Below are 27834 nucleotides of genomic sequence, written 5' to 3'. Positions count from 1 at the left end.
GCAGCAAAACAAAATTGTTTCGCTTGCCCAAGATCGCAATAGTTGGAGAAAGCTTATAGTCGCCTGCTCCGCAGTCGGCTGATGATGATGATGATGTAATGATGTACTTTAATAAACATACCCGGCAAAAAGTGCCGAAGTTATGACAAAATATGAGATTTTGAGTAAAACAACGGAGGGCGTCGTTTATTATTACGATCGAAATATTAGTTGAACGCATACGCGATGTTCATAACAATGTACGTACATGGTATGCGGGAAATCAAAAGCACCGACCTCAGTCAAGATCGACAGAGTGACACGCATGTATGTTCTATAATGACATAATAATTCTTTTCTTTTTTTGGGTGGGGAATGCAGTTTTATTTATTTGTTGTAGTATAAATGACATCAAAGAGTGTATTTACAGCAAGGTATTACTAATAAATTAATGCTAAACCAATAACAATAGCTTTGTTTATACCCACAGCCATGTGGGTACCCGCACTCATGGCTAGGGACCCCCTTACTCGCACCCGTACCCATGGCCTGGGACAGATACCCGTACCCATTGCCTGTCCCAATACTCATGGCTCGGGACCAGTACTCGTACTCATGACCAATACTACAAGCCTGACGTACATTCTATAGTTTCACACCTTATGTGAACAAAAATTAACACGATTCTTTAGAAATTTTCATAGTGATGAATAAATTTGGTTTCGTCAAATTTATTGAGTTCAACACATGCCTTTTCCACACTTCCGGTCATTCCTGGAGGTCCACAGCTAAACACACCAATGCGTCGAACCTGAAGTGCAATGAAAAAAATTTCAGCTTCAACTTAGGATTATAGGGTCTGTGATATTATGAGAGTAAACATTCTGAATGGCTAAATTCTGAATTCCAAAACCAGGCTCAGCTTCCTTTGACTCATATATGCATAACATGTCCCAATTTTAAGTGTTGATTTAAGTTTCGGGATTTTAGATAATTTATATGAACAATCTGAAATCATCGAATGTCAAAATTTCGACGAAAGTGCGTGTCTTTTGTGCTACCAGGGCAGAATACATTTAACAATAAAAAAAAAAGGACTAGGGTAAAAATATATTCGTCACAGGTTTATACAAATACAGCTATAGAAGTATTCGCTGCATAAGAGTATCATTTAAGGAGCAATATTACCATCTCAAAATGACAGCAACAATTTAGAAAAAAGATCATTTAGCCTGATAAACCCCAGATAACCATAAACCGTCCCTTTGTATTGTACCGACGATAGAGGGCGATATTATCGATTGTTTTTCTCGATGTGTAGTCGTTTTTGTCATGACCGCTATTCCATGTCCCACCGGGGATGGAGGGATGGAATTATTAGTTATCTAGTATTCATCAGGTATGCGGAAATCACCACAAATTGTTTTACACATTGTTTTACATACCTCTTGATGTCCTTGTTGAAGAGAGCTGAGGAAAGACAAGAAATTTGGTCTTCCAAAATGAGTGACCGAAAGAAGTCCAGTGAAGAGATCGACCTGATATCTTCTGAAAATGACGCTCACAGATGTACTGAAAACATTGGTACCATAACGTTAGACAATATAACCGATAACGCATTTTCAAAATAATTCGGAGAAAACGTTTCAACATTATTTTATTATTCTACTATTTTAAATGAGGATGACTAAAGTAGTGTTCATAATACTTTCGTAAATGAGTCTTAGAATACGGAATCTGAAACAAAACATTAGCAGAGAAAAAGGGGAATCTAATCGTGGGTGTTTTTTCGTATCGTGAGACGCAGTGGCTAATTTTCTACAGCGTTTCCGCAACGGCTAATATTTTCCGCAACAGGTAATAGTTTTCGTAGGCCTTTACTTGCAGAAGACGTCGATAAAGCAATCGAAGCCCTTAAAATACTAACCATCAGAGCTTAAAGAAAGAACATAAGTTGTCAACTGGACAACCCCAAAACCGCAGCGGCCTATCGAAAATGCAACGTCTGTCTCAAAGCAAAGACGTCCAAAAAGTGGCACGATACGAGACTCTTTTACAGGCAAAACACGTGGTTGTTAATTATTCTCCAGTTTCATGTATAGGCTATATGTTACTGATGCAATTTATACATATTTAACGTAAGTGTTTTAGCTGCATTCTGCTCCACTTACCAGCATAGTTGTACGCAAATCAAATTGTTCATAGAACTGTGTGATAAACAGGTGTATGGTGACAAAGTTACTGACGTCGTTTTCTTCGACCTCGCGGATGATGTCTGTCAACCATTCGAATTGTTTCTGCGTTCTCGTTACCCAAATGAAATGAACCTATGATAAATAAATTAGAGCAACTTGTTGAAAATAATACAATAATTTTAAAAGAACTAAGGTTGAAAATGCTACTTCTTTGCTATTTTTCCTCCTTTTAAAGCCATATTATAACATTTGCTGATGAGGACGCCCTTAATAATTCAAAATTCTGTTTTTTACACGATTGTTATGTATTTTAGTGAACTAACATACCATGCAAATTTTAAAACTTTAGGTGCTGTAGTTCGAAATTCGAAATTTTGAATAAACCGCAGGAAGAACCGTCGTTTTATTATTAAGATGGAAATATTAGTCGAACGCGTTCACGATGTGCATAACACCGTACGTACATGGCGTGCGGGCAGTCGTGACATATCAAAACAGCCGACACGGCTCACGTTCGAATGAGTGGCTCGCATTAGCGACATATGTACTGGTATTAAATAACGATTGACAGTGAAAACTAACATTTTGTACCAAAAAAATACAATTCTGTTTCTTATGGAAATGTTATAATATGGCTTTAACTGTCTACACGACTGCACACAAGCTTCATTAAAAAAAATCCAAAATTTTAGAATTGTAAATTTTCATAACCAAATTTGGAATCAGCATGAAAAATATATTAAAATGAGTACAAACAAGCCTAGTATTGGTTCTGTGGTTCTTAAGATAGCTCTTTATATTTTGAGAAAATATCTCAAAACTTGGACTTGTCATGTTAAAGCCGATGGCAAGCACGCAAAGCATTAAGGTTGGTCTGAACCCTGGAATTATGGAAACTTTCGGGCTTCATAACTGCTAAATTATTAGTCTAAAGAATATAAAAGTATACATTTTTAGACTGGAAATGACTTGCTGAATTCATCTGTGAGGTCCAATTTGGGCCAAAATGCTGATTTTTTTGAGAAAATCCCAAAAAACGGGTTTTTTGGCCCAAATTTTTTCGTGCAACATAACAAAAAAAATTGTTTGGCCAAAAAATTTTTTATTAATTTTTAAAAACTAGATAAAAATATCTAGGGACCATTTTTTTATTTTTTTGAATTTTGACCAACTTTGAGAAATTTGCACCAAAAATGGTCAAAAAATGCAAAATTTTCAAAAAAATCATAAAAAAAGCCTGATTTTCGCCCAAATTTCAAATATTTTTGGTGAAGTTGGTCAAAATTCAAAAAAATGAAAAAACGGTCCCTAGATATTTTTATCTGGGTTTTAAAAATGAATAAAATAAATTGGTCCTCACAGATGAATTCATCAAGTCATTTCCATTCTAAAAATGTATACTTTTATATTCTTTAGACTAATAATTTAGCAGTTATGAGGCCCGAAAGTTTTCATAATTCCAGGGTTCAGACCAACCTTAACTATATTGACCAGCATGCCTTTTATAACTCAAGCTAGCCTGGCTCAATTGTGTATTATTCACGCATAGGTCTGGACCATGGATCCCTTACAGCACAACCTAGTCCGAGGTTGTTCAGACTGATATTCTCCAATATATTGGGACGTCGACAAAGTGGAGGAGAAGGCTAGAGAAACGTAGAACAACCTGGCTAAACAATTAAACAAACAAACAAACAAACAAACAAACAAACAAACGCATTTAATTGAGCGTAGAGATACAGGTCATTTGAAAACTGATAATAGGCTGAAAAATAATACGGCGTTCCTATTTAACTGTGTGTAGTTTTTACAGCTTATTAATTAGCTTTGGTAGTTAATTAGCATACCTTCTTGCATTGTAACCGTTGACGGCTATGTGACATGTGAGTGATGTCTTTAAGGATGGATGCAAATGGCGTGACACCAATACCCCCGCCAACCAGAACCGACACGTCAAAGCTACACCAATCCTGGTGACCTTCACCATACGGTCCGTCTAAGTAAACCTGTACGTAGAAAATAAGTGACCATCTATTGTGTAAAGATGCATTTAGGCCGCCTCTTATGACATGATTAGTGTTTGTAGGGGTGTGTGTGTGTGTGGGGGGGGGTGAATTATGATCAAGTGGTGCAGCTATCGAGTGCAATGAAAATTCTCTTGTGAATACTAGGGGCGGTGCCAACCCATTTATGACAGGTCGAAAGGTGTGTCAAATACAGCTATTAAGGTTTTGAAATCTTTTTGAAAAGCCACCTCAGTAGCCTACTAAATTTTTATCTTCTAAGAACGGCATTGCAAAACCCTCCATGTTCAAACATGACATTTTCCCGCCCGTATCATATATGTAGACTATTTAAACACCGGCCCGGGAAGCTAGAGACCGCGTCTTTGATACTAGATTTCGCATGTCTAATTCACTAACAGCGTATTTATTTACTAACCTTAGGATAAGGGCAGTCTCCTATTACATCCGGGTCATATGTATTCCGCAAATTAATCGTCCATGGTCCAACAGCTCGAATGTGTAAAGACAAATGTGTTTCACATGGTGATGAAGACAACGTGAAGGGATGGTATTCCCCGCTTCCTAGCTCTTTGCAGGCAATGCGTACCCACTGTCCAGACTTAAATTCGAATCCTCTTGGTCGCCTGAATACTAAATGCGTCACATCTATGACGAGAAGACGAGAAAATACCGCAAAATATTATTGCATTAATAGCAAACATGTTTGGTATTCTTATCGTTTGCTATCTGTTTGTATGTCTGTATGTTTTTAACCTTGTAAAATGATTAGAAATTATACACTAAACATGACTAATACTATATAACTATAACAAATGGAAATTATCTGGAGTACCTGATGGTAGTAGCTCAGCTTTTACGACAGAAATTTCTGCTTTATTCCGGGAAATGCTGACGAGCTTATCCAGGGTGAACAGAATGGCAGGACCCAGGAAGAAGAACCACATAAAGGGAGGCTGTACCATAAGTCCGACACCATGAAGAATCATTAACATGTATAGGACAATATACAAACTGTGAGTAAGCCAGAAGACCTGGAACACATGACGACGGGCATTTTGTGTAGCAAATGTGTATATAACGGCACAAACCAGGACCAAGAGAACTCCAGTGAAACCGGTAATTGTGCTCCAACACCAGTAATGGAAATTGGTCATGGTGTGTGATCTTAAAACAAATAAAATCAAATCTTTATTATTCACCAATAATATTTGCATATTATTACAAATTAATAACAGATCTATTGAACTATGTCAACCTTTCAACTGAGGCACATTGCAGCATTTCCATGCCAGGAAAACGTTTCAATTGATCAAAAGTGACAACAATTAATATCGCTGATTTGATATTGATGAATGTCCAAAATCAAAAACAGGACTAAGCCATTGCTTATTGGTAAACCTAGTTTATTAACATGTTAACACACAAAAAATAAAAGAATTAATGATAACGTATACTTTAGCCACTTGTGTGGAGTTCTTATCGGGTGGCAAAATATCGTATAAGATGACGCACATTTAGAGATTGCAGCAGAATGAGAAATAGTACATTTTTCCCGAGACCATTTCACGAAAATTCTGCGACAAACTACAATACATCGCTCCACGGCGTTCAATTGACGCAGGGATAATACCACGTTCACTTGATGAACGGGTATCATGGCTTAAGGCACAATGATCAATATTCAATTATCGTCACAACAATACTAACCGATGAAAGTAGTCCGGGAAATAACATGACAAGTCATCTGGCGGCTGGGTATTGATGTTATAAATATTAAAGGCATGACCAATAATATGGACCACTGAAAAAACAAAACAAACAATAATAACAGTATTGCTTTACTTTCATCTTCCCTTTTTACTTTCACAGAATTATTATTAAACAAGTGATATACCATTGACTTTATGATTTATAGTCATCCCAGTCACAAGATAAGACAGGAAAATACTTCACTCACTACGTGTCCTTAAATTACACTCTTCCAATATTCCGTTACTATGAGATGCCTGCAAAATACACTTTGGGTCGGGTTTACAAACTATATTTTGGCAAGTTTTCATGACTCACGTTTTTATAACATTTAGCCATTATTAATTAACATTACACAATTTTCAATCATTATATCATTGAAACGATTGTAAACTTAACTTTCACAGTAAGCTTCAGCGACCCTCCCCTCTCTCGATGTTTAATTATACACATAGTCCCGTGATGACTCTAGTCATCATCATCATCATCATCATCATCATCATCATCATCATCATCATCATCATCATCATCATCATCATCATCATCATGTATGCATATCACCATGATCACCATCATGATCTTAATCATCACCATTATCATCATCAATATATCAATACTTACACGTAAACAGAAGCGCTAATCTAGCAATAATCTTGTGCATAGAAGTAGCGGCATCAAATGGTATGTAGAGGCGTAAGAATGTATCTCTAAGCTTTGTTATAACGTTACGACACATGGTAATTAACAGAGATGAGTAGGTAAACATCATGACACTTGCTGCCCCTCTCGTTATCGAAACACCATAACCGACAATACGTCGCAGTCCTTTATGTTCTCGTTCCGTCGCAAACACTGCATGCAATGATTTAACATTAATAACATTAATAACAAAAATATATGATTAATGCAAATATTCAGCAATATATTGTGGTTTACATCAAGAATCCTGGAAAGTATGGATGAGTTGGCATAATGTCACATGTTTACATTCAGGAATACCTATTTTGCTTCAGACAAGACAAAATAATAAAACAGTCATGTGTGTATGACCAAGACAGACCACGTAAAATCTTGCCAAACCCCCATATTGTGTGATATTATGTAGCTTATAGTAAGTTTTGTAGCATTTTTTAAGTTGGGTAACCCGATTGATATATAGCCTCATGCCCCACTTAACCCCAATAAAGTGCAGATTAATATGGTGTCAGGTGAAAGCTCATATGTTTCTCACAAATATATTGACATAAGGGGTTCCAAATCTGTATATTTCCAAAGAAATCATCAGAAAACTGTCGAATAAGTCACAACTGTGGTATACCACGTTTGAGTCTAATTCGACAGTTTTTGATGATATCCTCGGAAATACACCGATTTCTCCTAATCTCCCCTAATCTCCTATCCTAATTTCAATATGTTAATAAAAAAAATAGGGTCGTTCATTTGATATCATGATGATCATGATTATTTTGCCGCAAATAAACAATTTGCAAATTTAACCCTAAACATCACTTAATTTTCGAAACCGGATGTTTTCGCGCCGAAACTTCATCTCTGAAATAGAAAAAAATCGGGATATTTTCTTAGTGTAGACACTTATTGGAATCAAATGAGCTGCGAACGAGCAAACGTTTGACTATGCATTTAGAAAATAAAAGCCGCAAGAAGCTCAAATAAGTGGTGGACTATTTTAACCAAATTTCAACGGTAAATAAAACGTGGACTGATTTGCTGGTGCGCCTTCTTATAAATGGCCCCTTCCACTCTGAAAAGCATTACAATTACTACGTTTTACCATCACTTCGGATATTCCTAGATTGAGCTTTAAATAGCTACATATTTAGTCCTTCGAGAAATATAAGACACATGGATACAAGATTAACAAAGTGGTACCTAAGCATTAAAAACAAATCCCTTTACAAGACACAAGACTTTTATGCCTACCTTTCTTTGAAGGAACAAAAAAAAAATCGTTGACCCATTTTAGAAATTGTTACAAACTTACCATATACACGTTCGGCGAACATGATGACGCAGATGATGATATACATCGACAGCCAGAATATGTGAAGACGATTGTTCTCAATGTAACTCAGTGTCGACCTCCAACGAATTGCTTGCCTTGTTAATACCTCGTCTCCCTCTAGCGTCTCCACCTTAATGGTATCTCTCCCTCGAAGTCTGCTTGGACTACCAAACACCAAAAATATCTTAATTGTTGCCATTTCGTTATTTTAATGAAGAACAATAATTTATTGACATGAAATTTGAAATAACACGAAGCCGGTGTAGGAGCAAACTTTATCATACCATAAGAGCAAGTATGGGAAACATCAAAGAACATCGCCAACCGGATATATTTTCGTATCTAGTCAGTGACCCGGGTCAGTGAGTGCGTACTTAAAAGCGTTATATTTAGTTAGTGAGACCTTATTTTGTCCATACATGAGTCAACATTATACGAATGGGAATAGCTCAACAAATCCCATATTATGCAGTTGTTGTTGTTTTTCCTTTTTTGCAACAATTACAATGTCTAAAAACTTAATTACTTAAATATATAGAATGACTTAGTGGTATCAAAAATTGAGGTTCATCGCCGGTATAGAACGTGAAATAATCGCTCGCTCAGTGTCGTACTGGGTTCAGCCTTCGGCTTCACACAGTATGACATTTCGTGCAATGACAATTTCTATACTTTCGCTTCACCTAATAACTAATAATAAGATGCAGTGATAAATTCCCGACTGCAAGTCGTTAATAATAGCAGCGTATATAAACTGAGCTCAAAAAGAAACTTATATTTTTCACAAGGTCATATCTTGAAATCCTGTCCATCAAATTGAACCACAATTACACACAGATTTACTTCAATACTCTACTCTTAACACATGTCAGTAACCAAGCAGTTATCCAACTGACACAACAGCAAAATGCACTGACATGGGACAGCTTCCTGGACCACATTCACAGCCCAGCCCTGTTTCATGAAAAAAGTGCATGAAAAGCAGAAAGCAGCACCGTTTTATCATCTGTGCAAGGATCTTGTGTGCATTCTCACAGATTTTTTGTCCTGGGTGCCAAATGTTGGGCTGTGAAAGTGAAGGAAGTCCAGGAAGCTGTCCCATGACAGTGCATTTTGCTGTTGTGTCAGTTGGACAACTGCTTGGTTACTGACATGTGTTTTGAGTAGAGTATTAAGGTAATCCTGTGTGTAATTTTGGTTCATTTTGATTGACAGTATTTTAAGATATGACCTTGTGATTCACAAGTTGTAAAAAATTATAAGTTTCTTTTTGAGCTCAGTTTATATATGTATGCGGGTTATTCAAAGTCCCAAAAAATGTATTACAATTATTTGCTTGAGTGATGTGAGTATTAATAGTTAATAATATTAATTTCTTACCAAGAAAACCTGAAAATTAGGACTGATAGCAGTGGAGGTACAATCTTGAAAAACAAATCCAGTGTTCTTTTTACCATAGTCACTGTACGCATAGTCATTAAAAAACTAAGACCTATAATAGTGTAGCCTCAAAATTCATATAATCACGCTGTGCATTGCAACATTGTACGAGGGTACAAGCCGGACCATTTTCAATTTGGCCTTTAAAGGTTTCAAACAGTTTCGTCTGAGATTGTAGTTTACTAAGTCCGATCTTGGCTAAAAAAACGAATAATTAAAATACTATACCTTCCGTGTTTCTCCTTTTCGTTTTGGAATACGTTAATATTATCTGGAATTAAATAAAATATTAAAAGGCTATACAGTCATTTAATTGCGACACCCAAAACGTAAGACCAACATGTCACAGCTGCGGCCATAATTATCAAAATGTCTCAAAATAAGATTTAGATATTTATCGTTTCTATAAGAGTTTCAGTTTACCAGATATCTGCAGTGCCGACTCATTAAAAGCATCCGTATGTTCAGCCATCAACACAATAAAATCTTTGAATGTTAATTCTGCTTTATTTTCAAACCCAGCAGCAATGAACATCGAATCGATGACTTTCTCTAGTTGGGACGATTCTAATGAGGCATTCACCATCTCCATCATAGACCTTAAAGATAGAACATTAACACTAATTTAATTTGATTACGATATCACGGAACGTAGTTGTGCAGTGTAGTCCAAACAGATCTTTGCGAATGCAACTTGTTTAGTTTTTCTTTCATAATAATATAATGCATATCAGGGCTAGACCATCGAAACGTTTTGATGGTTCCATGATCGGGTCCATGTTCCATGATCAAATTGCAAATACAGTAATGTCTGTACTCAGACATATCCAATAGCACCAGATTTGGCCGTATATTTATGTAACCAGCAGTTTTTTCAACCAAGTTGTTTAAAAAATGCGGATATTACCATTCTATCTTGTGAAGTAAGCTTACCAAGGTGCACAAACGATTGCTAATGGCATCGGTAGTTGGCGAAAGTCTGATCATAAACCCGGAAGTCATCATTCCTAGTACATAGTTCGACATTTCAGGGTGAGTTTTAAGCTTACCTAATGATTTTAACGTAAATTATCGTTCTAAAAATGACCTCTAATAAAGTAACCCCAGTGGCGACATTATATGAGTACAGGGGGGGAATTTCCACCCAAATATTTTTGTTTCCCCCAAATCACACAAATTTCCACTTTTCCCGCAAGTTTGTGCACAATTGGTTGATTCTCTCCAGAACCCCCCCCCCCCAATAAAAGTTTCTGGTGGCCACATAGCGCCCCTTTTGCTTTTGGAATATATATGGTTCACGTTCCTGTGAGGCCCCACCCCAAATCTTCTATAGTGATTTCGTCACCGGATACAATATTTGGGGGCTCTTCAATAATTATGAGCCCTGGGGGAGGGTAAAATGGGGAGGGGTGGAAGAAATTTTTGGCGAGTCGAAGGGGGGGGGAAGCAATTTTTGGCAAGCCGAGAGGGGGGCAAGCGATTTTTGACACACATTCATGTGGCGCCTCTTAAATAAAAAGCTCTAAAAAGGCTTAGGAAAACAGTACGGAAAAGGTTAAATATGCAAATTATCCAGCTCGCTGCGCTCGCCACATGTATCTAGACCATTTAAGGTTTGTAAATTGGGATCCCAAACATTTGGCATGCGCAAGTGGGGGGGGGGGGGCAAAGAATATTTAGCAGGCCGAGAGGGGGAATGGGGGAAACGCGATTTTTGGCGGGCCGAGAGGGGAGGGGAAGCGATTTTGGCGAGCCGTTTGGAATTTTACCCCCCCGGCTCATAATTATTGCACAGCCCCTTATGTATACGGCAATGTACTTTGACCCAGTCCGTCTATGTGCGACAGAGGAATAAGGCAACTTACTTTAGCATGGTATCGAATTCTTTTCGATCTAATGCTCCCGATCCGTCAAGGTCATATATATTGAACATCATACGCATCTTATCTTCAGGTTGACCTGATGCCAGTAAAGAGAAGGTTGAAATCGGTAATATTTATGCGGTGATTTAGAATACAGCAGATCATTTCGGTAATTACTTCGCGAAATCATTGGAAAAAGTAACTGAGACGACGCCATCGTTGATGCCCACATAGTAACTTCGTACGGTTGATCTTGACATCGTTAATGACGTTGTTTCGGTTTCTTCGCTACGTCATGGGAAAAGTGATAGCCAATCTAAAAGAACTCGGTCGTTATCATTGGCAGACTGTTTGTGTGGAGAGAACGGAACGGAACTGGCTGCTGTGGAGACTAAGGTGAGGTTTCAAAGATTTTCGTGACTTCAAATACTATTTGTATTTCATATCTGATACCAGTCACGTATTTCCTTCGTTTTATCTACATCTACTATTACACACAGTCATTCCCATATCAAATTAGTAGACTTTCTTTAAAACAATCAATGCTGCCTGATGGGATCATAGTAGTTGACCCATTTTCGGTATCCAAGGACCTGGCTAGAGGGCGCTTTTACTCTCTTCAACATGTAAGATTCGATACACTAACGATACCTTTATGTGGTAACCTGAAAAGGGCCGAGTAAGAGTTAAGCGTGAATTATTCATAACCGATCGATAGCTTGCCCCACTTTGTAAATCGCAAACCAACGAAATTCGTCACAGGTTTGCGTTGCTAAAAGAACAACTGTGAATTTAGTGTCACCCCTTGATAATGTGTTTTGAACAACTATGTTTTAAAATGAGTTGCAAGTAATATAGAGTTTCTGGTGTCAATTGGTAACAGTGCTGGATCTATGTATGAGAACCTCTTTTACCATAGGTTTTTGAATGAACTGCAGACTTGACATTTAATATGGAATGTTTTTTCGCAAAATTCCAAGACTGGTCTGGAAGGGCTCTGCATAAACCGCACGGGCAAAATAATAATTGGGGAGTGTCGGGAGATATGGAAAATTCGCTACATATTGAGCACCATAATTTTAACTTGTATTTTACAACATCATCCGACACACCCTAATTAATATTTAGCCCGTATTACATATTAAATGTCAAATCTGTATAAACTACTATGAATGATGGAAGAGAACGAGACATAGGCCTACCTTCAGTAAATGTAACGAGGACATCCAAAAACTCCTGTAATGAGATCGTTCCACTGTTGTTTTTATCTGCCAGTAGAAACATCTTTTCAACGAAGAGACTATCAGGCTTCATCGAAAGGGTTTCAGCAAATTCAGTTTTGGTCAGCTCAAACGCCAGTATGGGTTGGTCTCTGCCGAGAGCTTCTTTGACTCCTCGGAATTCATCAGTATCAACGTTCAGCTTAAAAACCTTCAAATAGGACAGAATTTTCGGTTTATTTTAAATTGAAGTTATAATAATCATGTTACGAGTAAATCTACAACAATAATAATATTGCCGAATTGGCAATATATTATTGCTGATGCATATCATCTAGACACATAAGCTATATTGAATTGCAGCTGTCGGGGAATGGATACATAAAACGAAATGCAGGCACGGCCGTGTATGAGTGCCTGGTTGTCTTTGCATGTATGAGGGGCATAGCCGAGAGCAGCCGGTAGGAAACAACTGCCATCTCCATAGAAATTTTTCAGGGAGAAAATGGGGACGGCAAGAAGTAAAGTGTCCTCAAAATGAGCTAACATGTGCCAAGAAATTGACAATAATGGGAACGAAACTTTGGTTTTGCCCCCTCATATTAAAATTCTGCCCACGCTACTTTAGGTAATCCGGAATTCAATATAATTGGAGTCGGATGCAGATATTCAACATATAAATAATTACAAATGCATGTACAGTATATAATTTGCATGTATAAATTATAAAATGGAAGGGTCCTCAGTTTGAAAAATTGATTAAATTACCGGGATGGAAAGGCTAAAACTGACTGAAATAGGCCGATTTGCATTTTTGGCGAGAGGCTGGCGCCTGCTCCACAGTTCTCCTGCATACACTTCATTAAAAAAGTTTTATGGCAGTAATTTTGATCAATTAAAATTTGTATTTGACTTCAACATACCTGTGCGAAGACTAGCTTGAAAAATCTCTCCAGAATCTTCTGTCTATCTTCTTTGGTGATAGCCAAGGCGAGTAAATTCTTCTCACGGATCTGTACCTGTTGCCCTCTGATACCAACATTTGGTTTCACCAGCCAATGTTCAAAGTCGCTAATAAACGCATTTCTCTTGCCTTCGGTGTCAAATCTGATCACCAAATCATATTCCTTATTCACCTCAATTAAGACATATTGCCGTTTACGGTCGGATGAAACGGAGAATGTAAGGTTTGTTACCGTGCTTAGATCGATGGTTCGATAAGTTTTGATGCCATCTTCGTGGTTGACTTGAATTTGTTTTCCGTTACAAAGTTTGATTTGGACTTGACGATGACCTTCTTTAGGACCACACCATTCAGCAGCTATGAACGTGAGAACATGGCATCGTTACTTTATAATATGGCTTACATTGAAATAAAGACCATCGCTTTAATATTAAAACATATCAAAAAATAGGTTTTTATCATAACAAGCGAACACTGTGTAATGTAACCAATGCGTTGTTTGAAGTTGCTTAAGATTTTTTTAACTTGCCACTGTTTAATACTGTTAAAACATGTATTAAAATGTTAAAATTCTAATCAACAGTGGATTACCAGGTGAATTAAACATGTGTTGGTTAAAACCGTAACCAGCAGCTGTGAGGGTTGGTTAAACGTTAACATGCGGTTGCTTAAAGTGATTTTAAGCACATTTCCCCAGAAAAATTGAGTATAGCATTCATACCTTGATGTGATATGCTCGAGACTTTAACATGTGGAATCCTACTGTATTTCTTGCGAAGAACCTTCTGTTTTATCCTAGTTTTCTTGGATTGCCATTTTGCCAGAAAATGTAAAACTGCAATACAACCTTGTGATTCAAAGAAAAGCAATAACATTTACAGTATCAGTTTACAAATTCTTTAACTCAAACTAATTCTAGAGTAAAAAGTAAAATAGAAGGTATATTACTTTTGGCATTTTGCTAATTTTAATCTGCATAATTAATTAGAGGCTATTAATTTAGCTGCTAAGCTCCCAAATTTGGTACAATTGTGCACTTTGTGATAAAAGCATGAGAATGTTCACACATGATCCAAGTTTATTTTACGATGTAGAGCCATTTCAGATTTGACCCGTAGAGACCTCTAGAGGTCACGAAAGGTCACACAGGGGTTAAAAGTTGAAAATGCTCCAAAGTTTGTCGACATATACACCAAATTATTCGTCTGATCACAAGGATTTCAAAAACGTACAGTTTGCGCTATCTACGACCTATCGTTACTAGTATAGTGCCTTAGGGTCAAATAAGGCGAAAATCGTTACACAAGTGACAAAAGTACCAAATTTGGTACACAGGTTTGTATGACCCTAAAGTTTAAGAAAATAAGCGGCTCCAAAAATATGGACCTCATTTTGGCAATTTTTGGGCTAAAAACCCAATTTTTGGTCAAAAATGCAACTTTTTTGATATTAATGTATTTAACATATACTTTAATCGCCCTTTCATTTAAAATAAATTTTAAGTTGATATGATGCTTTCTGAGTGTAATATAGCTCTTTTAAGTTGTGAAAAATAAAGAAAATAAAAGAGATTTATCATACAAAAGAGGCTTTTTCTCAAAACTAGATTTTTCTGATATTTGAACTTTTGATGTTTTATCACATTGTATTAACTGACAAATAATGCATTCTAATGCCGTTTAGAAAGCATTTTGTTAACTGAGTGAGATGCACTTTGACATATTGGTATTAACAGTATTATAATTTGCCCTTTAACTCCTAAGAATCTGTAGGCCTATACACATATTCAGAGTTTTCTGACATATAGATTATACACGGAGAACAGAGGCATGTTACCACCACATCTACATTTGCTGTTCTCTTATTGCTTTATGACTTCTATCAGACTATTGCTCTGTTAATGAAACTCTTGTTGTGTGGCTAACCCCTCCTCATGGGGTTCATGGTTTGTTTCTGGATCTCCATAATAGATGTTGTACTCTTTTAAATGCAGTCAAATGCCTTGCTTGCTCTGGACTTTTTATGGAAAAGGCTGATCTGTATATAGCTATGATAAAGCATGGTCTAGATATCGTAAAGAACACCACAAACTTCTTTAATCCCGGTCAAGCTCCCATCTTGGCGTGTGACTGCCCATTGTTTGCCAAATGCAAATATATGGTGAAGATCAATTTGTCATCCTCTTTGGAGAGCTACATTTAGAGAGTTATTCTACAAAAACCTAATTTTGAGGTAAAAAGAGCATTTTTGGTTCTACAGGGGTGAAATATTCAACTTGCTCTTATTTTGCCAAAATTGGTGGCAAATTGGTTGTCTTGACATAAGAATCAAGAAACAGTATAGTACTTGCCATCTAAAATGTACCCTTTACTTGCTATTTGCAGTGGCAGTCAACGGACAACAGGACCCTATAGGGCCAGCCAATGGCATTTGACATGTTTAACCTCTATCTCAGTCGGTTAACACAGTAGATATGCAAAACTATTCTTTTTATGATTAGCGTCAGCTAAACGGACAATTTGCCACCATTTTTGTCAAAATCAGAGCAAGTTGAAATTTGTATTCCTGTAAAACCAAAATATGTAATTTTTACCCAAAAATGAGGATTTTGTAGAATAACTCTGCAACGATAGGTCGTAGATAGCACAAACTACATTTTTGAAATCCTTGTGATCAGACGATAATTTGGTGTATCTGTCGACAAGATTGGAGCATTTTCATATTTTTACCCCTGTGTGACCTTTCGTGACATGTAGAGGTCACTAGGGGTCACATCTGAAATGGCTCTACATCTTAAAACTTTGGACCATGTACTTCATGTGTGGACATTCTCATGCTTTTATCACAAAGTGCACAATGATTCAGCTTAGCAGCTGTACTATATTAGAGTTCATTTTATTTTTTCAAGAAATTAACCCTAATTAATTATGCAGATTAAAATTAGCAAAGTGCTAAACACAATATACTTCTATTGTGCTTGTACTACATTATGTATCCAGTCTCAGCTAATTAACTTTGCATAATTGGACGTTTACATCTTTGGCATCGCTTTCAGTTTTCTGCTTGGCCTAATTAGAGTTAGGCAAACGCCGCCAACGGCAGCGAAGTGGTCAATTACGAAAAAGGTGTATTCGTCTCTTACCTACAATCCATATACCTGCCGCTGTAAAAGTAAGCGCAAATGAAACCTGACTGTGAGTGAAGTAATCATACGTCCGTAAGTCTGTACACTCATCCATGTCAAATTCTGATACCGTGCGGTTCATGTTTCCATGGCCACCTTTGTTTGGATCTATAGCTTCTTCCCAGCAAGGATCTCCTAAAAGATAACAGACACGAGAAAAAAAAAAAATACTATGGTGTCCCATCGACGCCAAAAAACAACAAAAAACAACAACAATAACAACAACAACAACAATCATAAGTCTATACTAAATATTTTGCTTTGGAGGTGACGGGTATTGATGGCCATTAAGACCTCTTTCTCAGCATCGCTGTCACCCAAATACCCCGTAGGCTATATGTTATAAGTTTATGCTCTGTCACCCAAAGACCCTTATTTTTCCATTTGAGTAGCAGTGAGTTATCTATCACTGATTTTGTTCTCACCGAATGACCCTTACCGTGAAAGTGCCAGCCCTACTGTAACACCTATATCCGTTTCATATTGAAGTGCTCCCCCCCCTCCCGGGTACTTAACTCACAGAAATGGCCATACCTTCTACAAAGTGGAAAACGTCCTGTTGAATTGCATCTGCAGATATGTTGGTACATCTTGTAATGACGTCATGTAATGTAAGTCCACGAATATACTTCATCTGCTCCATAGTAAATAAACTGTGGGTTTCGATATTTATGAAAACAAATCAACTTCGCTTTCTTTCTTCCTCTCCGCGACGAACTACATATCGATATTTTTTGTAACGCAGACACTACCTCCTTCGTATATATAGACGCCTCAAAGTTTTGGAAAGTTTTTTCAAGCATCTGTATCTCAAATTATTTGTAACATATTCATATCGTATATTGCATATCAACGGATAGCTACAATACTCCCCTTTACAATGACGCCACATTTGAATTAATCACGTTTTTCACGGCTGAGTACACGCCTTGTGAATGTAATGGTGTCTCAAACAGAATTTGCCCAATTGACCATTATTCTGTGTAGCAAGCTGTGATTTTCGTATCTTCACAATCTGAGACCTAATGCAATCCTCCAAGACGACACCGTTCGCCCCACAGAGCCACGGTAGTCAACGACAACCAACAGAATATGGGAGTAGAGCGAAAATGGTCTGCCATCAGGTCAGACCCGGGGCCAGACCTTAACACGATTAAACACTTGTAGGACCAGCTTGATCGTGCTGTGCGTGCCAGAGAAGCCCATATGCAGCCACATTGAATGACCTGTGACGAATCCTTGTTGAAAAATGGAATACCAAGCCACAGTAACGTGTAACCAGGTCGGTGAGCAGCATAAGGAGGAGGTGCCTGACTATTGTGGCTGCCTGTGGTTTTTCCATCCGCTATTTAGGTTAGTGGCTAGCGTTGCTTGAGCACAGAATAATGGTCAATTTGGCAAATTCTGTTTGAGACACCACTACATTCACAAGGCGTGTACTCAGCCGCAAAAATGTTATTGTTTCAAATATGCAACACGATCTGAATATAGTACAAATAATTTGAGATACAGATGCCTGAAAAAACATTACAAACTTATGTAGAGGAGTTTAGTTGTATTTAATATTTAAACTACTTATTATTGTAATTATCATTATTTTGATGTTTATTGAAAAGCTTGCCTCTTCCAAATGCAATAGCTTGCAATGATCATTGGATATACTTGAATGTCCAGAATGTATAGTTCACGACTAGTTATCACTTATATTGCTCTTACGTTGAAATTTGATGTGTCAAACTCATCCATTATCAATGAACACCGATGGGTACCAATCATTTTTATACAGCTTGTAAAAACACAGTAACACAATACCAACACCATATAAGCCTATCGCCATGGATTCAGCCTAAGAAACATACCCATTACGTTCATTTTCAAACCAAAATCGATCTCCGTCTCGTATCCGAATAAACTGATCTAGAATTATTGTACGAAAAAGTTCTCCAGGTCCTCTTGCAGTTGTCTCAAAAAGTCCTCCTACCCAAAGGTCGACTATGTCTATGTTATTTTGGTAAACCTTTTCCAAGTTACGTAATACCTATAACAAGTAACACAGAAACGTTGAAAACAACAAATTAAATGTAGGTAAACTGGTCGACAGTTCAGCTGAAAGCAAAACTATTTTCCTCATAACTCCAGGGAATGTTTTATTTTTGAGATTTAATTGATTATCAAAAAAGCATGAGTTAATATGTCAAATTATAAGCAAACTATTTTAACACTCACACTTTGGTCAATATCAGACATGGTACTGTCGTTGTAATATGGATTAATTTCCAGAAAGCTGGTTTTCTTCTTCAGTCCTAGCGCTTCACGAGCGGTATTATAATCGGGCAAACCATGGTCTTTGCCACGAAGAATTGTTTCTACCATGAGGTCTCTGCGAGCAAAATTCAGTGGACCATACACACGTCCTGATTTTGACAAATACACATACAAAGAGTTTATAACAATTAAGAGATATGAAGCTTTAAAAAGGTAACTGTTTTAGGATAGGTGCTTTACCATTTGCTCACCTTGCAAGTCAGTTGCAATAATGTTGTCTTCTCTTTCTGTTATTTGAGATGCCATACCCATCAGGAAAGGTTCAATGCCATATTCTCGTACTGGACGCTACAAAGATAAATGGACGTGTACATATCATTTATCTTGCAATCCAGTGGTTGCCAGAGTTCGAATCCAGCTTCAACCTAATTTTGTTTGTTCCTCTTCCTTCCTTTATTTGATATTCTATTACCCCGACTGCCCATTATTCAGAATCGCTCTTTCTCTCTCTGATTTTTTAAAAACACATCACGTGAGAGCCTTTTATTCTGCAAAATGGGTCAAAGGCCGTAACACATTCTACTCATACCATTACGCTTGGCTACGCTAGTGGCGTGGCTGAGATTTTTACCGGCGAGGCAAGGCGGTATGAGGTGGGGCCCAAATCATCTAAAAAAATGCGGGTAGGTGCGACTAAATCAATAAAGATGGATACAAAGTTGTCTTTGTCAATTTGGAGTGTTTGGTATCAAATAGGAGCTAACAAGATTCTGCACACAAACTTATCAATCAAATTGTCATAACAAGATCAGGTTTTGGTGTAGGAGGGGCTACATAAGTTCGGACTTTCTTTATTGAGACTAAATTGAGATGATTATAAACTCTTTACCTGTGGGTTCCAATATGAATTACACGTCCTAACGCCATAATGTCCTGCACCTTTCCCATTCGGGATATAACTAGAATTCACAGATGTCTTGATATATTGGCATTGGTCATTCCTTCAAAATAAGGTCAACGCACATTCATAATACATACTATTTCTGCCCACGTTTGCTCACTAATATATTTGAACATTTCAAGGGTTCGGAACCAGAAAGCCGTAGCTCACTATGACCAGCTCTCACAAAATGAGCATAAAGTTGGCTCCTTGCTTTGGTTTTCAAAAATCAATATTTCATCCACAATGTCTTTTGTTTTTTATTGAGTTTGTTATGATTTAATGGGCTGTATCTTGTACAGTGCCCTGGCGACTTTATGCTCATTTTGGGGAGCAGGTGATTGTGAGTTGCGGCTTTCTGGCTCTTAACCATCGATTTGTTGGTTTTCAAATTATCGTTATCAAAACGTATACGTGTTGTGCAAGCACGCAAAGTTTAAAACGTCAATTATTGCCATTATAACTTTTTATTTAGGTTTTACAATAAGAATGCTATCATAACGTTTAACCTTTTATATTCCATTCGTATAACCCGATATTTAACAACATTTTGAGTAACTTTGTGAATGATGTCGATAACGTGTTTTTTTTGTTTGATGGCAAGTCATACCTCCTGTACACGCCAGCTGGTACTAATGTATGTCCCCATCTCATGGCTGCAGCCTGGAACTCATGGGTGATTCCTGGAAGGACGTAACTCTTGTAACCTGTTGAATGGATAACTATTTAATCTGAGTATATGTTGAGGCTATGACGTTTTATAGCCAGTGGCGGCGCCACGGGAGCGAGGGGGAACACTTGGGCATTGCCCCCATAGATTCTCCCTTCTGACAACTGGATGGAATAAAACGTATTGAAAGCTGAATAATGTAGCTATAGGTGACCCCGGCCATCCGGGTACTTATTTTACATGACGCTACAGTGCCTACACTTACGCTTTTCAGCCCACAATAGACCGTGGAGCAGTGCGACTAGTTGAAGACTTGTAACAGAGGCTGATTCAGTTTGTTGACATTTTGTTTTGCCCTCGAATCAAGAATATTTCGGGCCGATTTCGGTAAAATAAGGGTTAAATACTTGGCGAAAATTGCATTTTATGTGAAGCTGAACACATGAACATGTAGAGGAGAGTCTTTATTTTTGTTGTTGGCTGGAAGCCCCATGTCGAGAAGTTATAGAAATGGTAGTATTTTGGCCGATTTGAAAAGGGACAAACCACAGAAAACTACAAATTTGACTTCTGAATCGGATTTGTTGTCAACGGAGGTCAACGGCTTGTGACGTCACTCCGGGGTCACCTATAGCGTGGTATAAATAACAATATCGCCAATCTATAACTTTTAGGTACTAACTCTGCTTATTTATCATTGGACAAAGAAAATATATGGAAATGGTATGGGTAAAGTTTACTATGTTCCTTACCCGAATACTCGATGTCTTTCATTTTTTCTTCAGTCTGGTCAAGAAAAGCAGGCAGCCAATCATAAAAAACAATTTTCTAAACAAATAGAATAAACAATGTAAAGATACTGGGTTTCATTGCTGACAAAATACATTAAATGACATTAAATGGAATATTTCTTCACGAGGTGCCAAGACTAATCTGAAAGGGTCTGCATAAACAGCACGGGGTTACATATTTGTAGAGGTTTGTTGGGAGATGGTGTAAAATAATTTTTGATAGAAAATGTGCTTGCCATGAGTTTTCATTATGGTGCTCATAATGTAGTGAATGAGTTTGAGGTGATATGTACTGGAAATATCACCTTGAACCCCAATAAAATTGATAATAAGGGAACAATGTTGCATAGAGTCCCAAATTGTGTCCCTCACAAATTTAACAGCCTCCTTAAATCCGCCATTTTAGACAAATGCACTACATTATGAGCACAATAATGTAAACTCATGGAAAGTACATTTTCTATCAAACAATCATTTTACACCATCTCCCGACACATCTCGATTAATATTTAGCCCGTGCGGTTTATGCAGACACTTTCCAGGCTAGTCTTGGTACTTTGTGAAGAAATATATTCCATACTTAATGTGAAGCCTGTACTATACGATCATTTAATGTTGTTTAATGATGCGTACCTGATATGTGCCTATTACCCATTTTCGAGCTTCCTGGTAAATTCTTTCATCAGACCAATCTGGATTTTCCTCGTAAAATTTGTCTGCCCAGTGGTTGTGCCATCTAAACCACAAAATACCAAACGTCAGAAGAAATGGATTTTCGTTTCCAAGCGAGTTTCAAGCTCTAAATAAATTCATTCGAATTAAACAAATATATGTTCTTCAAAACAACTTAATTATATACATGGTGGTACGAATGAAACTACCCACAAACATCCCTCCAACCCTTTCACACACTCTTTTAAAGCTCTTTAGAATTTATATTTGTGAATATTTTCAAAGGTAGATACACATAGAGTAATAAAATTAATAAAATATGTTCATCTGGACTTTCTCTTTTTGATAGCGATAGTATTACGTCTCAACCAAGACGCATCATCAGGCTGACTGATCAGGCACTGAACAAATGACGACCTATGACACAGTTGATGGTATGACGTCAAAGGAGAGTCGTCGAGGTATTTTCCTGATTGCTGCGTCATAGGTGGAAGTGGAAGAAGACGAAACTTTATGACGTGTCTCTGTTGTTTACGTGTGTCCCTTTTGGCGGTACGGTTGAAGCAGTCAACATCTGTGAGTCAACGCACTTAGCTTATCACATCCAGGAACTTTGTCTGAACTCTACCTATTTTGTGTATGACGGGAAAATTTACAAGCAGCTGGCCCTACAATCGTACAACGGCAGACCATCAACGCATTGGTTTCGTTATGTGGGCGATACTGTCGTGAAGTTAACGAAAAGTGAACAAGTCCCTTTCTTTGAACAGGTCAACACTGTAGACAAGAATGTCAGTTTTACGCAGGAAGGTGTACAGGATAACAATTAATAAACTTCCATTCCTGGACTGTTTAGTCACTATATTGAGAACAATGGGTCGATAAGTACCACAGCGTATAGGAAATCCACACATACGAACCAATACTTTCTGTTTGATTCATTTACAAAGTAGGGGTGATTAAAACCCCATTTCATCGAGTGGAGAAGATTACATCCAAATAGGCTAAGTCGGAAGAACATAACCATCTGAAATCTGCGTTTGGTACCTGTAGATACCAGAACTGGACATTTGCGAAAGCTCTCAAAGCCCGCGATAAATCAAAACCTACATCTTCTGCATATGATATTTCTAAGCACGTGGGTCTAGCCTCTACGCAGCCTGTTTTATACTACACGGTTTAGTGCATAACCTCATAAAAGCTGTGTTAGATCTTGTGGAAAATGGGCATCTGTGATTGGTTTTTGTCAAAACCTCAAATGTTCCCTTCATCTAATTTCTTATATCGAACGAAAGCTAACACTTCCCCCTACAAACACTTTTTTCATTAAGTCAACAGATAACGCGATTCAGTGTTTATAGCAATGCGAATGTGCTAGAGCACTCGCCCGACAAGCAAGAGGTCTGGGGTTCAAGTTCTCGCACAGGCATGTATGTTCGGAGATTTTACTTTGGTATATGCATGTCATGTTTTCATTTGTAAATTCGTGTTTAATTGTGCTAGTATCCGATGCGTAATTCTTCTTTCCCCTGTATATTGATATATTAGGAATCATTAAGTATCAATAATTTGATCTCGTGCTCTATTTTGTAATGTTTAGGCCTAAATGTTTCCATGTTCCAGTGTATGATGCGTAAGCCTCTTCCCTTGTTTATACATTTGAGGTTAAGGATGTGTTAGTGCTTAATGACAGAGAACATAAGTGGTTTGAAAGAGGGGTCACGGAGGCCATACATGTCCGGCGGGAGGAACCTTCGCTCAATCGAGGAGGGAAACTTCGCTACAACCTTTCAAGGACTTACAACGCAGCAATCAGGAAAATACCTCGACGACTGTTCTGTGACATCATACCATCAACTGTGTCACAGGTTAATAGTTCTGGTCATTTAGCCCGATAATCCTGTCGCTATCAAAAATAGTAAGTCCAGATGAACAGACTTTTATTAATTTTTTCCTTTACAATTTAGAATTGAAAAACTTACTAAAAAACCGCGTCGCATCTTTGAGCTTATGTTCCACGGGGTTAGGTGGATTTGCCATTGGTAAACCAATGAAGTTTCTCTCAGGATATTGTGGCTCACCCTCTTCTCCATTATCAGACAAACGTCCGCCCTTAAAGGAACGGAGTTTATCAGCCCAAGTTTTTGTTGTTCCATATACAGGACCACCATCAATCCAAGGAGTGTGTTCATTCACCTAAAATGGAAAAATGTTATTTTCAAAAATATCAAAATTAAAAAATTACAAAAATATCCATCTTACTTACTTGTATCAGAAGTTTAGTTTCTAAATTGTCCCACATTCTTCTGTCATCGAATCATGTGAAAGACAAAACATGTTCCGCATGTGAGACCAATTCCCTATTATGTTTAAGATGTTTACAACTGACCATTTTGGTATGACTCGAAGTCCTTTGCAAATCATAAGTGAAACATAAACTACATCCATAGTATCGTTGGCTTCGTTGCGCGGAGTGGTTTCGAAAATACAGTTTTTGAACATGTGCAACGGTGTTAATGACGTAGTTTTCGGTTTCATTTCCAAAGGATTTCGGGAATTACCAAAATGTTTTATAATTCGAAAGAATCTGACCTGATTTCGTGGTGCGGTTGGAGATATTCCTGTATCAAAACTATGGCGAGTTCTTACAAAAGGCATCTTGGTGAGATGTGGGTGGTTACGCCTAAACTCGTGCCATTCAGGGATGTTAATATATTCATATTCTACCGGACATCCAGATCGACGAGTGTTCAGAATTTCATCTACCACTTGTTGGCCTATGAAAAAGTGTCATCATGCATAGTTATATACCGAGGGTTGAGAACCAGAAAGCCCTAACTCACTATGACCAGTCTCACAAATGAGCATTAAGTTTCCAGAATTTAAATACTTATTTTATACCCCTTAACTTCATAATGTACATGTTAGGATGCCTCATTGCTTTGGTCTTCAAAAATCAATATTTCCTCCAAAAGGTCTTTTCTTTTCTGTAGAATTTTGTGATATTTAACATATTTAATGGGTTGTATCTTACAAAGTGTCCTGGCGACTTTATGCTCATTTTGTGGGAGCATGTGATTGTGAGTTGAGGCTTTCTGGCGCTCAACCCTCGATATGTGTAAACATCAAACTGTTATATGTTCTGGTGCGTTCCAGTGCAACTCTACTAACACTATGAAACGAAAAAGATGAATTAAAATGATACGATCTATCAATACTACAAAATACAAGAATTCTCTGTATGTTATTCCAGACTTTTGCTGAATTGCAGAGAATTACTCTACAGTTTTGAGGCTAGTGTCTTCCGACAACTTACAGAATTGCCATAAACACTTTGTGGTGATCCTCTGAGGATTACTGTTTATCAAACGTACTTACAGAAGGTACATAATATCACAAAATAAAAAATAGTTTTTCAAGTTGGGTTCTGAAAATATTTTTATGGTTGGTGTATTATTTTGAATTTTGTCGGACAACAGAGGGCGTTCTGAATGTAAACGCGTGAGCCTCGTGAGGTCATTAGTCAACTCAGGTATAAATCTATGTGATATATGCGATATATTTACATGTATATAAAACTCACTTTCCTGTATTTACCCAACTTACTAAAGAAGGTCAAAAGGACTGTCTTTCCCTTAAAAGATGGTTTCCCTGATGGCCCTCGCATAGCTTTCCAGCTAAGTTCAAAAGGACTTGGTCTGCGTGTTCCTGTCATTGAGTAAACTCCGTCGCTATACGCTACCGGCAATCGTCTACTTAAAGGCAGATCTAGGGAAAGAAAATTAATTTGATTAAGGGAATGAATTTATGTCATATGCATCTCATAGGTATCGACATTCTACACCAGAATTAATGGTATGATGAAGGATAAAAGGTGCACAATCTGTTTCTTGCAAAATATTTTATTAGGTTTTGTTCGTGAAAATACTGTATGATATTAAAAATGAAAGCTTGCATGTAAGATGATGCTTGGTACTTGTAAATATCTTTTTTCGTTAATGTTAATATAACTATTGCATTAAGAATTATTGAAAATTAATGTTCTCACGCAATAATGTTTTTGGAATATTTCCAAGAAATGGTAATATTGATATCTTGATCATTGTCATTCTTGGCTCATTCTAATGTTTTTGGAATGCTAAAATATAACATATTGCACAACATAAAGAATAAAAGATGGGAAGCTTCCAATTGTAGAAATCAAAGTTTTCCCGGGCAAAATCTTGCTTCAAATATTGTCATGCATAATGAATGCAAAAGTTTGAACTTTAAACAAATACTTAAACCATTTTAATGCCGTCAAGTTTATTTTGAACACCCCTCACCCGCGCCACATACACACACCTGGATTTGACGCCACTAAAACAGTGAAACGGTAAAAAAATTTGAACTTAAACTTGAACTTACCAGCAGCGCCTAAGTTAGAATTGGCTTTATTATTGTACCATCCATTGTAACCCTCGTATTCTCTCTGTACCTTATCAAATACGCCTATCCTTCCTGAAATTAAGATATCCAAATACGGCACATCATTTTAAAGGGCACTTGGTGATCCACTGCCTTGCCCCTTCCCCCAACTTACTCTAAAAAGTTAATACCATCAGACACTTAATGTTTGTGTGCAAAACCATTCTTGCATATCCGGTCGTCAGACTTAAATTACAACACGTGGCCTATGGGGGATTGCTACGTATTGTCAAATTGTCAAATTCATTGTCCGAATTAAATTCCCATTCAGTGATTTGCTCATCCGGACGATCGTAAAAATCATCAAAATTTAGATTTTGGTACCTTTGTTATTGTCATAGATGTGGTAACATAGCCTGTCAGTGGTTCAGCCAAAAGCCGTGTATTAAAGACAAAATAAGTCATTTACACGAATCTGTCATTTATATACTGACAGTTAATTACAAATTAGCTACAGTATTTGAATGGGCGTTACTTCCACTTCGTCAATACTACTGTTTTCGTCGTCTTTAGCCAAATATTTCATTTCAAAAATACAATTTGAAATGACAATTTGAATGATTTATCCACCACTTTTAAGCAATTTTAAAGTGAAGGATAACCCTAACCCAGCACACTCAACAAGGACAAAGGCCGCCACCAGCTAACACCGGTCTAAGAACCTGGTCTGTCACATGACATCGCCAGCTCGTCATGTGACAACCAAGATCAATAACTAGTTTTCGTCTGTTTGAAAACGACACAGAGTCGAAAGCTCACTCACGTAAGTGAACAAAATAGTCGTGTTTATCGGTTTTGATAATGATCACTGAATGGGAGCCCTGTAACCGAAATGTTGACAACAAGCTTTTTTCGTGAATACCTATTGAACCATACCCTAAAATAAAGCTGATTAAAAATTACTAAATATTAAATGATGTTCTATTTATTGGAAGAATTCTGAATTTTACTTGAATGCCGTTTTTATTAGTAATGGCGCTGTGTATTTTGATATTTAAGTTAGCATTTTGTCTTGCTACTGTTATGATGAAAACTTGGATGAGTACCTTAAAGGGAAAAGGCAACAGAGAGGTACAGGATTTGGAGTTCCATAAAGGACCAAAGGAAAAATGAACGGGAAATTATTAATTTAGCTTTATTCCAAAACACTATATATGCTTGTAGATGATGTTGTACGGTATGTGGGGAGTGTGCATAACTTACTTTCAAATGCTCTTATTTCAGCTTCAGTTGAAAATGCATGTCTAGTGGAAGGAACTCGCTTCATGTCATCTGCTTGAAGAATATAAAGGTAATACATTGTTTTGTCGCGGGTTAATTAAATATCTGCCAAAAAATTGTGAATATCAGTATTTATCAATAACTTTTTGAATTAATAAGTTGGTA

At 37.3% G+C, this 27834-nt stretch overlaps 1 protein-coding gene and 1 long non-coding RNA gene across 2 annotated transcripts; both read right to left on the bottom strand.

Moving 5' to 3' along the window:
• Positions 1-508: 508 nt before the first annotated feature.
• LOC140152207 (dual oxidase 1-like) lies at positions 509-26090 on the bottom strand. The gene is given in 20 exon segments (XM_072174506.1): positions 509-790; positions 1425-1512; positions 1514-1551; positions 2151-2306; positions 4022-4180; positions 4617-4846; positions 5034-5365; positions 5909-6002; positions 6572-6802; positions 9837-10012; positions 11279-11372; positions 12478-12706; positions 13419-13816; positions 14181-14306; positions 16602-16778; positions 19160-19256; positions 24019-24177; positions 24574-24758; positions 25588-25749; positions 26030-26090. Coding segments are annotated over 20 exon segments (3315 nt in total). The 3' UTR covers positions 509-667.
• On the bottom strand, positions 19812-21343 carry LOC140153131 (uncharacterized). Its single transcript, XR_011859073.1, has 3 exons — positions 21271-21343; positions 20459-20555; positions 19812-19909 (listed from the first exon to the last, which is right to left on the bottom strand). It is a non-coding gene; the product is annotated as an uncharacterized lncRNA (long non-coding RNA).
• Positions 26091-27834: the final 1744 nt, after the last annotated feature.

Source organism: Amphiura filiformis, chromosome 5 (assembly GCF_039555335.1).
Source record: "Amphiura filiformis chromosome 5, Afil_fr2py, whole genome shotgun sequence".
NCBI classification, from domain to species: domain Eukaryota; kingdom Metazoa; phylum Echinodermata; class Ophiuroidea; order Amphilepidida; family Amphiuridae; genus Amphiura; species Amphiura filiformis.
Note: the sequence above shows the minus strand (reverse complement) of the source record. Positions and strands in the feature narration are given on the sequence as shown.